The sequence below is a fragment of the Scyliorhinus torazame genome, chromosome 26, assembly GCF_047496885.1.
Source record: "Scyliorhinus torazame isolate Kashiwa2021f chromosome 26, sScyTor2.1, whole genome shotgun sequence".
NCBI classification, from domain to species: Eukaryota; Metazoa; Chordata; class Chondrichthyes; order Carcharhiniformes; family Scyliorhinidae; genus Scyliorhinus; species Scyliorhinus torazame.
Window position 1 is genome coordinate 43624805 of NC_092732.1, and position 13316 is coordinate 43638120.

General features: G+C 52.2%; 1 protein-coding gene across 1 annotated transcript in view; it reads right to left on the reverse strand.

The window, feature by feature from the left end:
- itga10 (integrin, alpha 10) overlaps positions 1-13316 on the reverse strand; it is a 217026-nt gene that overhangs the window by 77857 nt on the left and 125853 nt on the right. Inside the window, 2 exon segments of the mRNA XM_072490684.1 lie at positions 5380-5453; positions 11627-11792. Of these exon segments, the coding sequence (XP_072346785.1) occupies positions 5380-5453; positions 11627-11792 (240 nt within the window).

Here is a 13316-nt window from a genome sequence, read left to right on the forward strand (position 1 = left end):
ACACAGACACGGACACACACACACAACTCACACCCACACACAACCAACACACACACACAACTCACACCCACACACAACCAACACCCACACACAACCAACACACACACACAACCAACACCCACACACACAACCAACACACACACACACAACCAACACACACACACAACTCACACATACATACAAGTGGAGTGGGTTTGGCGGGGTGTACGTTCCGGCAGAACCCCCCGGCTGCCCTTTACTGGCCCCCAAGAGTTCGACGCCCGCCAGCGGGAACGGCTCCTCGCCGAACCCGGCCCCCATTTTGCCCGGCAGCCGCGATCTTTCTCCTGCCCCGCACCCCCCCCCCCGCAAACCCACCCCCCCGCACCTCCCCCCCCCCCGCACCCCCTGCCCCTCGGCTCACCCCCCCCCCCCCCCCACCGCCCATTCCCCCAGCTTTGGGGACGCCCCCCAGGAATCCCCCCTAAACCCCAGCGACTTGGCAAGAAGAACGAAGCCCCCATGCCGGACCCCTGGCAGTGCCAGCCGGACACCTGGGCATTGATATTGGCAGCTGATCGAACACTACCCGCCTCGCTCCGTTGTCCAAAACCAAAAAAAAACTACCCTCAGTAAAAAGACAGAGAGCTGGAAACTCTCAGCAGTTCCCGGCAGACTGTGTGTGGGCACAGTAACAGAGGGCACGGATTTCCCCGGGTAAAACCCCGTGGCAGCGCCACGCTACCACCCCCCCCCACCCGTCCCGCTCGCCAACGGCGCTCCGCCGTCTGATTTGGCCGCAGGCCGTCGCTGTCCGCCGAGGCCACACCCTCGGGTAGAAGTAGGTCGGGGCACCTTTCTGTCCGGCCGCCCCCATCTCTCGACCCCCTCCCCGCAATCTCACGGAGGCTCCCAGCAACACACGCTCCCCCCCCCCCCCCAAATTGCTGCGATGTTTCCGATATCACTGACCCCACTTCCCAAAGGCGCTTGCTCGACGGGAACGTGTTGTGTGCGCTGAGATTGTGGAAGGCTGGACATTACTTTTCGAAGGATCACGGCGTTAGGGAGTAAAGCAGCGTGCTGAGCCAGTGCGAGCGGGAGGTGTATTCGAGGGACAGGGGCGCAGAGTCCAGCAGAGGGAAGGAGGGCTGGCGAGGCAGACGGAGGGGGCCCCGAAGTCTTTCAAAACGAGTGGCACTGGCCAGCTGCAGAGCTGCCGTTCTCCAGCTGGTGGCGATACTGCCCTGTGGAATGACTACATCTCACAGATGCAGGCGGGAGTTTGATTCTGAGCAATAAACAACATTGGCCTGCATCCGTTTGGAAGGATAATCCAGTTTTCGCTTTCACGGTAAAGGCAGGATTTACAGGACAGCGCAGTGGTCCGTTCTTTCACCGCATTCCAGCTGATTCGAGCTGTCCCATTAGTGTCCCTCTCCTGTCCTTGCCTGGAGCATTTATCCCGTTCCTTTCTGGAACAGGCGTTGACTCCGTGTCTGCAATTTCAGGCTGGTCATTGCGGATCAGAGCAAAAACTGTGCGTGAAAAACACCTTCCTCCAATCGTTCCTGGTCCTGAGGCCTCTTTCGTTCAATCCGTCTCCTTTTAGACTCTTGTGGGTGTCAGGTGCCATGGAACTAAAGCTGACCTAAAAGCAGACAATGCCGGATGAGCGCAGGGGGTGTGCCGGGCAGCGTCCGCGGAGAGAGAGAGAGAAGCAGGATTAACGTTTCAAGTCCGTGTGACCCTCCGACAGAACTGACCGTCAGGGAGGGAGGGGGTGTAAACAGTGCCTGCGGACCCCGTAACCCACAGGGCTCCACTTAATAATCACCTTTATTAGTGTCACAAGTAGGCTTACATTAACACTGCAGTGAAGTTGTCATGATATGCAGGTATGCAGATAATGATATACAGACAGGCACCTAATGAACACTGATGCCCAATCAATGACTCTCGAGACAAGGTGAGTCATAACTAATAGGCTTTAATCAGCTAGAACTGTACCCAGCAGCTTCGATACAGAAAGTGAAGGCTGCTGGGACGGCATTGGTTCTTATACTCCGTCTCTCAGGGCGGAGCTATGTACGTTAGCCAATGGTAGACTCCTACGTCTAGCAATGGGCATCCACCTCTCAGGTGCTACAATACCTGGTATTACCACAAACAGGACATGACCAATGAGCAGGCCGGACACTCAGGGGTGGGATCTCACTATAAAAGGCACGAGGCACTCACTCTCCGCCTCGTTCCACTGATAAACCTCTACAGAGTGAGTCGGGGTGTATGTACAGTGTCACACCTCCAGCACGCGGCTAAGAGCTAGTCTGGTTCAGTCAGACTAACCACACTTAGAACAAAGAACAAAGAAAAGTACAGCACAGGAACAGGCCCTTCGGCCCTCCAAGCCCGTGCCGACCATGCTGCCCGACTAAACTACAATCTTCTACACTTCCTGGGTCCGTATCCCTCTATTCCCATCCTATTCATGTATTTGTCAAGATGCCCCTTAAATGTCACTATCGTCCCTGCTTCCACTACCTCCTCCGGTAGCGAGTTCCAGGCACCCACTGCCCACTTCGGTTAGCAGAGAGTCAAACTCATCGAGAACTGTGCTAATGGTTCAATAAATCAGGCAGAGGGAATGTGGTCCCCTGCTGCCCCCCATCCTTTTTAGGTAATACCAAGGCGAGGGTGAATGAGGGTTACACTGGTAACCCTCAGGGTTACTGAACACATCTACCTTATTTGTACCCGGAGTTATTGCGGTGATCAATTTCCAATGAGGTGTATGTTACTGAATGGTCTCCGTGAAGGTAAACCTCACGGGGTGAACACAAATGACAAGACTTCCTAACCCACAGGCCACAATCAGTAAGGATAGGCAACAACACCTCCACGATCATCCTCAACACCGGTGCCCCACAAGGCTGAGTCCTCAGCCCCCTACTGTACTCCTTATACACCTATAACTGTGTGGCCAAATTCCCCTCCAACTCGATTCTCAAATTCGCTGATGACACCACCGTAGTGGGTCGGGCTTCAAACAATGACGAGACAGAGTACAGGAATGAGATCGAGAATCTGGTGAACTGGTGCGGCGACAATAATCTCTCCCTCAATGTCCACAAAACCAAGGAGATTGTCATCGACTTCAGGAAGTGTAGTGGAGAACATGCCCCTGTCTACATCAATGGGAACCAAGTAGAAAGGGTCGAGAGCTTCAAGTTTTTAGGTGTCCAGATCACCAACAGCCTGTCCTGGTCCCCCCATGCCGACACAATAGTTAAGAAAGCCCAACAACGACTCTACTTTCTCAGAAGACTAAGGAAATTTGGCATGTCAGCTACGACCCTCACCAACTGCTACAGATGCCCCATAGAAAGCATTCTTTCTGGTTGTATCACAGCTTGGTATGGAGCCTGCTCTGCCCAAGACCGCAGGAAACTACAAAAGGTTGTGAATGTAGCCCAGTCCATCTCGCAAACCAGCCTCCCATCCATTGACTCTGTCTACAATTCCCGCTGCCTCGGAAAGGCAGGCAGCATAATTAAGGCCCCCACGCACCCCGGACCCCACGCACCCCGGACCCCACGCACCCCGGACAGACTCTCTTTCCGTCAGGAAAAAGACACCAAAGTTTGAGATCCCGTACCAACCGACTCAAGAACAGCTTCTTCCCTACTGCCTTTTGAACGGACCTACCTCGTATTAAGTTGATCCTTTCTCTACACCTTGCTATAACTGTAACATTATATTCTGCAGTCTCTCCTTCCTTCCCTATGTACGGTCTGCATTGTCTGTACAGCATGCAAGAATCAATACTTTTCACTGTAACTAATACGTGTGACAATAAATCAAATCAAATCAAACAAAAGACTGCCCAATTCAACAGCGCTAAAGACAGAGAATGTATACTTTACACAACTTTTGCCTGGTTAAGAAATCTCCAAGTGATGCACAGCCAGGATCGATGAGATAAATATTAGGCAGGGAAACGTCAGAACTCCCATTTCCTTCTTCGAGTAGCGCCAGGGAATCCTTTGGCAGCGAGCAAGCTGATGGGGGTCTCAGTTTATACCCTCAGTACGCCCTCCGCTAATGCAGCGTAAGCTGTCACCTCAACAATGAGGGCAACTTCCCGGGGTGCGATCCAACAGCCGCACTGCGCCCAAAAAGCAGCTGGCCACGGCGCAGCGCGGCCGATAAAAGCCGGGAGACCCTGCTCCCGGGGATCTAGCCGGCTCGCAATACCGCCAACGTGTTAGACCTGCAGATCGGAGGGAGGCAGCCCGACTCTAATGTGCAGATTCCCAAAGGGAGCCGAGCCCTTGGCCTTCGTCCCCCTTTGCCTCGGAGACCTGGGGTGTGCGGCATTCAGCACACCTCCCCGCAAACGCCGCGGCTCTCGTGGGGGGGGGGGGCTCCCGGCTGCAGGCCCTTTGGGCAGGGTGCTGCCCTGGCATGGCTGATGCCACCCAGGCAGTGTGCCAGCCTGGAACATTGGCAGTGCCACCTGGCATGGTCCCTGCCAGGGGGGTCGCTTCGAGGGCGCCAAGCTGGGATTTTGTTTGTGCACACTCGCGCAGTCAAGCTGAGGGTGCCCGGCGTGGCAGTTGTGAAGGGGGGGGGGGGTAGATGGGGAGGCCATTTAAAGTTGCCACCCTGATCTCTCGCTACACTGCGGAGTTCCGGCCAGCGGAGATGCCCGCTGTACAAAACGGGGCTGCGCGCCGTTTCACTGCTGGGGTTCCTCATACAATGCAAGTCGCGTTGTGTAGCCATGTGTTTGATGGTGCAGTGAGTGACAGGGAACACCCGGGTAACCACGCTCGCCACGGCGCTTCGCTCCCATTTAGTCGAATTGGGCTCTCGGTCACAAAACCATGTCTATCAGGCTTTAACTGTCAGGACACCATTCTGTGGCCCGGTCGGTCTATAAATCGCACTGCCCACAGGAAGAGGAACACTGATTAACTCTGTACCTGCTGGGCCATTCCCAATAATCCGGGGGGAGGCGTGACAGCCCCTGGAGCCTGGTCCAACATGTCTGACCTCCCACATCAACTCCACTTTTCTCCCCTGTCTCTGAATCCTTTGATTCCCAAGTCCTGAAAATAAATCCACTTCAACCTCAAATACAGTCAACACCCAAAGATTCACAATCCTCTGAGTGAAGAAAGCTCTCCCTCAATGCCAGGGCCCGACGATCCTGGGATCCTGCTGTGCATTCCCCTGCACCCAGGAGGCTGGCTCGGTCTCTCTGGTGCTTCACCCCATTGCAGACTCCCCCTTGCACACTCCCCGGTGCTGAAGGCTGCCGTGCACCCCCCTCCGCCCCGTCCCTGACCATCACAAACACGCCTGCCGCAGAACAAGGCCAGGCTCACTGCTTACCTCAAAAACATGGACTGAAAACCCAGCCTGCGACATTTCCAGCTCAAACGAGCTTTCGTTTTGCTGAATTGTGCCTGCAAGGACGTTCCAGAGAGAAACAGGAGACCGGTTAGGGTCAGTCAGCAATCGTCAGCAACAAACCGATTAACGTCCTACCTGACCCAAGCTCACACATTCACGTCAATCCGCAAAGACCAAAATTTGGTCAGCTTCACAGGCATTAAGACTGAAACGTGTGTTACAGTCTATTTCCACTGATGTTAATCCAGCTCCCTCACACTGTCACTCAGTAACCCCTCTCCCCCAGCACCCTGTGTTACTGACTGTATCTCTACTGATGTTAATCCAGCTCCCTCACACTGTCACTCAGTAACCTCTCTCCCAGCACCCTGTGTTACTGACTGTATCTCTACTGATGTTAATCCAGCTCCCTCACACTGTCACTCAGAAACCCCTCTCCCCCAGCACCCTGTGTTACAGTCTATTTCCACTGATGTTAATCCAGCTCCCTCACAATTTCACTCAGTAACCCCTCTCCCCAGCACCCTGTGTTACTGACTGTATCTCTACTGATGTTAATCCAGCTCCCTCACACTGTCACTCAGAAACCCCTCTCCCCCAGCACCCTGTGTTACTGACTGTATCTCTACTGATGTTAATCCAGCTCCCTCACACTGTCACTCAGTAACCCCTCTCCCCCAGCACCCTGTGTTACTGACTGTATCTCTACTGATGTTAATCCAGCTCCCTCACACTGTCACTCAGTAACCCTCTCCCCCAGCACCCTGTGTTACTGACTGTATCTCTACTGATGTTAATCCAGCTCCCTCACACTGTCACTCAGTAACCCCTCTCCCCCAGCACCCTGTGTTACTGACTGTATCTCTACTGATGTTAATCCAGCTCCCTCACACTGTCACTCAGTAACCCCTCTCCCCCAGCTCCCTGTGTTACTGACTGTATCTCTACTGATGTTAATCCAGCTCCCTCACACTGTCACTCAGTAACCCCTCTCCCCCAGCACCCTGTGTTACTGACTGTATCTCTACTGATGTTAATCCAGCTCCCTCACACTGTCACTCAATAACCCCTCTCCCCAGCACCCTGTGTTACTGACTGTATCTGTACTGATGTTAATCCAGCTCCCTCACACTGTTACTCAGTAACCCCTCTCCCCCAGCACCCTGTGTTACTGACTGTATCTCTACTGATGTTAATCCAGCTCCCTCACACTGTCACTCAGTAACCTCTCTCCCCCAGCACCCTGTGTTACTGACTGTATCTCTACTGATGTTAATCCAGCTCCCTCACACTGTCACTCAGTAACCCCTCTCCCCCAGCACCCTGTGTTACTGACTGTATCTCTACTGATGTTAATCCAGCTCCCTCACACTGTCACTCAGTAACCCCTCTCCCCCAGCACCCTGTGTTACTGACTGTATCTCTACTGATGTTAATCCAGCTCCCTCACACTGTCACTCAGTAACCCCTCTCCCCCAGCACCCTGTGTTACTGACTGTATCTCTACTGATGTTAATCCAGCTCCCTCACATTGTCACTCAGTAACCCCTCTCCCCCAGCACCCTGTGCTACTGACTGTATCTCTACTGATGTTAATCCAGCTCCCTCACACTGTCACTCAGTAACCCCTCTCCCCCAGCACCCTGTGTTACTGACTGTATCTCTACTGATGTTAATCCAGCTCCCTCACACTGTCACTCAGTAACCCCTCTCCCCCAGCACCCTGTGTTACTGACTGTATCTGTACTGATGTTAATCCAGCTCCCTCACACTGTCACTCAGTAACCCCTCTCCCCCAGCGCCCTGTGTTACTGACTGTATCTCTACTGATGTTAATCCAGCTCCCTCACACTGTCACTCAGTAACCCCTCTCCCCCAGCACCCTGTGTTACTGCCTGTATCTCTACTGATGTTAATCCAGCTCCCTCACACTGTCACTCAGTAACCCCTCTCTCCCAGCACCCTGTGTTACTGACTGTATCTCTACTGATGTTAATCCAGCTCCCTCACACTGTCACTCAGTAACCCCTCTCCTCCCAGCACCCTGTGTTACTGACTGTATCTCTACTGATGTTAATACAGCTCCCTCACACTGTCACTCAGTAACCCCTCTCCCCCAGCACCCTGTGTTACTGACTGTATCTCTACTGATGTTAATCCAGCTCCCTCACACTGTCACTCAGTAACCCCTCTCCCCCAGCACCCTGTGTTACTGACTGTATCTCTACTGATGTTAATCCAGCTCCCTCACACTGTCACTCAGTAACCCCTCTCTCCCAGCACCCTGTGTTACTGACTGTATCTCTACTGATGTTAATCCAGCTCCCTCACACTGTCACTCAGTAACCCCTCTCCCCCAGCACCCTGTGTTACTGACTGTATCTCTACTGATGTTAATCCAGCTCCCTCACACCTGTCACTCAGTAACCCCTCTCCCCCAGCACCCTGTGTTACTGACTGTATCTGTACTGATGTTAATCCAGCTCCCTCACACTGTCACTCAGTAACCCCTCTCCCCCAGCACCCTGTGTTACTGACTGTATCTCTACTGATGTTAATCCAGCTCCCTCACACTGTCACTCAGTAACCCCTCTCCCCCAGCACTGTGTGTACTGACTGTATCTCTACTGATGTTAATCCAGCTCCCTCACACTGTCACTCAGTAACCCCTCTCCCCCAGCACCCTGTGTTACTGACTGTATCTCTACTGATGTTAATCCAGCTCCCTCACACTGTCACTCAGTAACCCCTCTCCCCCAGCACCCTGTGTTACTGACTGTATCTCTACTGATGTTAATCCAGCTCCCTCACACTGTCACTCAGTAACCCTCTCCCCCAGCACCCTGTGTTACTGACTGTATCTCTACTGATGTTAATCCAGCTCCCTCACACTGTCACTCAGTAACCCCTCTCCCCCAGCACCCTGTGTTACTGACTGTATCTGTACTGATGTTAATCCAGCTCCCTCACACTGTTACTCAGTAACCCCTCTCCCCCAGCACCCTGTGTTACTGACTGTATCTCTACTGATGTTAATCCAGCTCCCTCACACTGTCACTCAGTAACCCCTCTCCCCCAGCACCCTGTGTTACTGACTGTATCTCTACTGATGTTAATCCAGCTCCCTCACACTGTCACTCAGTAACCCCCTCTCCCCCAGCACCCTGTGTTACTGACTGTATCTCTACTGATGTTAATCCAGCTCCCTCACACTGTCACTCAGTAACCCCTCTCCCCCCAGCACCCTGTGTTTACTGACTGTATCTCTACTGATGTTAATCCAGCTCCCTCACACTGTCACTCAGTAACCCCTCTCCCCCAGCACCCTGTGTTACTGACTGTATCTCTACTGATGTTAATCCAGCTCCCTCACACTGTCACTCAGTAACCCCTCTCCCCCAGCACCCTGTGTTACTGACTGTATCTCTACTGATGTTAATCCAGCTCCCTCAACCACTGTCACTCAGTAACCCCCTCTCCTCCCCCAGCGCCCTGTGTTACTGACTGTATCTCTACTGATGTTAATCCAGCTCCTCACACTGTCACTCAGTAACCCCTCTCCCCCAGCACCCTGTGTTACTGACTGTATCTCTACTGATGTTAATCCAGCTCCCTCACACACTGTCACTCAGTAACCCCTCTCCCCCAGCACCCTGTGTTACTGCCTGTATCTCTACTGATGTTAATCCAGCTTCCCTCACACTGTCACTCAGTAACCCCTCTCTCCAGCACCCTGTGTTACTGACTGTATCTCTACTGATGTTAATCAGCTCACTCACACTGTCACTCAGTAACCCCTCTCCCCCAGCACCCTGTGTTACTGACTGTATCTCTACTGATGTTAATCCAGCTCCCTCACACTGGTAACCCCTCTCCCCCAGCACCCTGTGTTACTGACTGTATCTCTACTGATGTTAATCCAGCTCCCTCACACTGTCACTCAGTAACCCCTCTCCCCCAGCGCCCTGAGTTACTGACTGTATCTCTACTGATGTTAATCCAGCTCCCTCACACTGTCACTCAGTAACCCCTCTCCCCCAGCGCCCTGTGTTACTGACTGTATCTCTACTGATGTTAATCCAGCTCCCTCACACTGTCACTCAGTAACCCCTCTCTCCCAGCACCCTGTGTTACTGACTGTATCTCTACTGATGTTAATACAGCTCCCTCACACTGTCACTCAGTAACCCCTCTCCCCCAGCACACTGTGTTACTGACTGTATCTCTACTGATGTTAATCCAGCTCCCTCACACTGTCACTCAGTAACCCCTCTCCCCCAGCACCCTGTGTTACTGACTGTATCTCTACTGATGTTAATCCAGCTCCCTCACACTGTCACTCAGTAACCCCTCTCCCCCAGCCCCCTGTGTTACTGACTGTATCTCTACTGATGTTAATCCAGCTCCCTCACACTGTCACTCAGTAACCCCTCTCTCCCAGCACCCTGTGTTACTGACTGTATCTCTACTGATGTTAATCCAGCTCCCTCACACTGTCACTCAGTAACCCCTCTCCCCCAGCCCCCTGTGTTACTGACTGTATCTCTACTGATGTTAATCCATCTCCCTCACACTGTCACTCAGTAACCCCTCTCCCCCAGCCCCCTGTGTTACTGACTGTATCTCTACTGATGTTAATCCAGCTCCCTCACACTGTCACTCAGTAACCTCTCTCCCCCAGCCCCCTGTGTTACTGACTGTATCTCTACTGATGTTAATCCAGCTCCCTCACACTGTCACTCAGTAACCCCTCTCCCCCAGCACCCTGTGTTACTGACTGTATCTCTACTGATGTTAATCCAGCTCCCTCACACTGTCACTCAGTAACCTCTCTCCCCCAGCACCCTGTGTTACTGACTGTATCTCTACTGATGTTAATCCAGCTCCCTCACACTGTCACTCAGTAACCCCTCTCCCCCAGCACCCTGTGTTACTGACTGTATCTCTACTGATGTTAATCCAGCTCCCTCACACTGTCACTCAGTAACCCCTCTCCCCCAGCACCCTGTGTTACTGACTGTATCTCTACTGATGTTAATCCAGCTCCCTCACACTGTCACTCAGTAACCCCTCTCCCCCAGCACCCTGTGTTACTGACTGTATCTCTACTGATGTTAATCCAGCTCCCTCACACTGTCACTCAGTAACCCCTCTCTCCCAGCACCCTGTGTTACTGACTGTATCTCTACTGATGTTAATCCAGCTCCCTCACACTGTCACTCAGTAACCCCTCTCCCCCAGCCCCCTGTGTTACTGACTGTATCTCTACTGATGTTAATCCATCTCCCTCACACTGTCACTCAGTAACCCCTCTCCCCCAGCCCCCCGTGTTACTGACTATCTCTACTGATGTTAATCCAGCTCCCCCACACTGTCACTCAGTAACCCCTCTCCCCCAGCACCCTGTGTTACTGACTGTATCTCTACTGATGTTAATCCAGCTCCCTCACACTGTCACTCAGTAACCACTCCCCCCCAGCACCCTGTGTTACTGACTGTATCTCTATTGATGTTAATCCAGCTCCCTCACACTGTCACTCAGTAACCCCTCTCCCCCAGCACCCTGTGTTACTGTCTGTATCTCTACTGATGTTAATCCAGCTCCCTCACACTGTCACTCAGTAACCCCTCTCCCCCAGCACCCTGTGTTACTGACTGTATCTCTACTGATGTTAATCCAGCTCCCTCACACTGTCACTCAGTAACCCCTCTCCCCCAGCACCCTGTGTTACTGACTGTATCTCTACTGATGTTAATCCAGCTCCCTCACACAGTCACTCAGTAACCCCTCTCCCCCAGCACCCTGTGTTACTGACTGTATCTCTACTGATGTTAATCCAGCTCCCTCACACTGTCACTCAGTAACCCCTCTCTCCCAGCACCCTGTGTTACTGACTGTATCTCTACTGATGTTAATCCAGCTCCCTCACACTGTCACTCAGTAACCCCTCTCCCCCAGCACCCTGTGTTACTGACTGTACCTCTACTGATGTTAATCCAGCTCCCTCACACTGTCACTCAGTAACCCCTCTCCCCCAGCACCCTGTGTTACTGACTGTATCTCTACTGATGTTAATCCAGCTCCCTCACACTGTCACTCATTCACCTTCCCAGCTAGCAACCTCTGTTACAACATCAAAATGGAACAGGATCAAATGTTTAAAAGAGCCCTGGGACAGTGGATGGAGGGGAAACATTATTTTCAAAGATGTGACCCGATCATTACCTTCCAGCCCAAAAATCCTGTCTCCCAAAGCATCGACAATATCGTTCAGGGCCGCCTCATCGCTTACGTTGAAGAAGTGCTTCTCATCGGGGTCGCTGGCAATAAATTTGATCTCCTTTATGAAGGTCTCGGTGTCTTTTTGTCTTCGAATGTAGTGGCCCAGCACCTGCAGGAGGAATGCTGTGTTACACAGTGGGCTCAATCTCTTCATGGGGGCCAGAAATGGGCCCTGTGCGGAGGTATCGTAACGTGGGAAACAGCATGCAACCACCCTGGGGCACATTCGCAAACTGACCGCTGTTGATTATCAGCCGCTGAGATCCGTTCTCCATCTTTTCCAACATCTTTTAACCTGATGGAAAGCGTCAAGAGGGTTATTGTAGAGAAGCTCTAGCCAGGGGCTGGGCTAAATCGCTGGCTTTGCAAGCAGGCCAAGGCAGGCCAGCAGCACGGTTCAATTCCCGTACCGGCCTCCCCGAACAGGCGCCGGAATGTGGCGACTAGAGGCTTTTCACAGTAACCTCATTGAAGCCTTTAGAACATAGAACATAGAACAATACAGCGCAGTACAGGCCCTTCGGCCCACGATGTTGCACCGAAACAAAAGCCATCTAACCTACACTATGCCATTATCATCCATATGTTTATCCAATAAACTTTTAAATGCCCTCAATGTTGGCGAGTTCACCACTGTAGCAGGTAGGGCATTCCACGGCCTCACTACTCTTTGCGTAAAGAACCTACCTCTGACCTCTGTCCTATATCTATTACCCCTCAGTTTAAAGCTATGTCCCCTCGTGCCAGCCATATCCATCCACGGGAGAAGGCTCTCATTGTCCACCCTATCCAACCCCCTGATCATTTTGTATGCCTCTATTAAGTCTCCTCTTAACCTTCTTTTCTCCAACGAAAACAACCTCAAGTCCATCAGCCTTTCCTCATAAGATTTTCCCTCCATACCAGGCAACATCCTGGTAAATCTCCTCTGCACCCGCTCCAAAGCCTCCACGTCCTTCCTATAATGCGGTGACCAGAACTGTACGCAATACTCCAAATGCGGCCGTACCAGAGTTCTGTACAGCTGCAACATGACCTCCTGACTCCGGAACTCAATCCCTCTACCAATAAAGGCCAACACTCCATAGGCCTTCTTCACAACCCTATCAACCTGGGTGGCAACTTTCAGGGATCTATGTACATGGACACCTAGATCCCTCTGCTCATCCACACTTTCAAGAACTTTACCATTAGCCAAATATTCCGCATTCTTGTGACAATAAGCGACTTTCGTACTTTCACTTGAGGGGGAGGCCATAACCCGGGGCCATAAATTTTTAGATAGTCGCTAAATTCAGTACAGTATTCAGCAGCAACTTCTTGGCCCAGAGAGGGGTGAGAGTGTGGAACTCGCTCCCAGGCGGAAGAGCTGAAGCAAGGAGTCCGAGGGAAGATCGACAAACAAATGAGAAGAAAGAAACGTCTGCCATGGGGAACGTGTGAGAATCGATCATTAAATCGATCATCAAAGAGGGTTAGAGCTGGGCACTTAGACAAGCTCAAGATCATCAGAAAGGGTTAGCATGGTATTGTGCAAAGGGAAATCAGGTTTCACTGACTTTCAAGTTCTTTGATGGAGTAACGAACTGTGGATAAAGGGGAGCTTGTAGACGTACTGTACCCGTATTTCCAG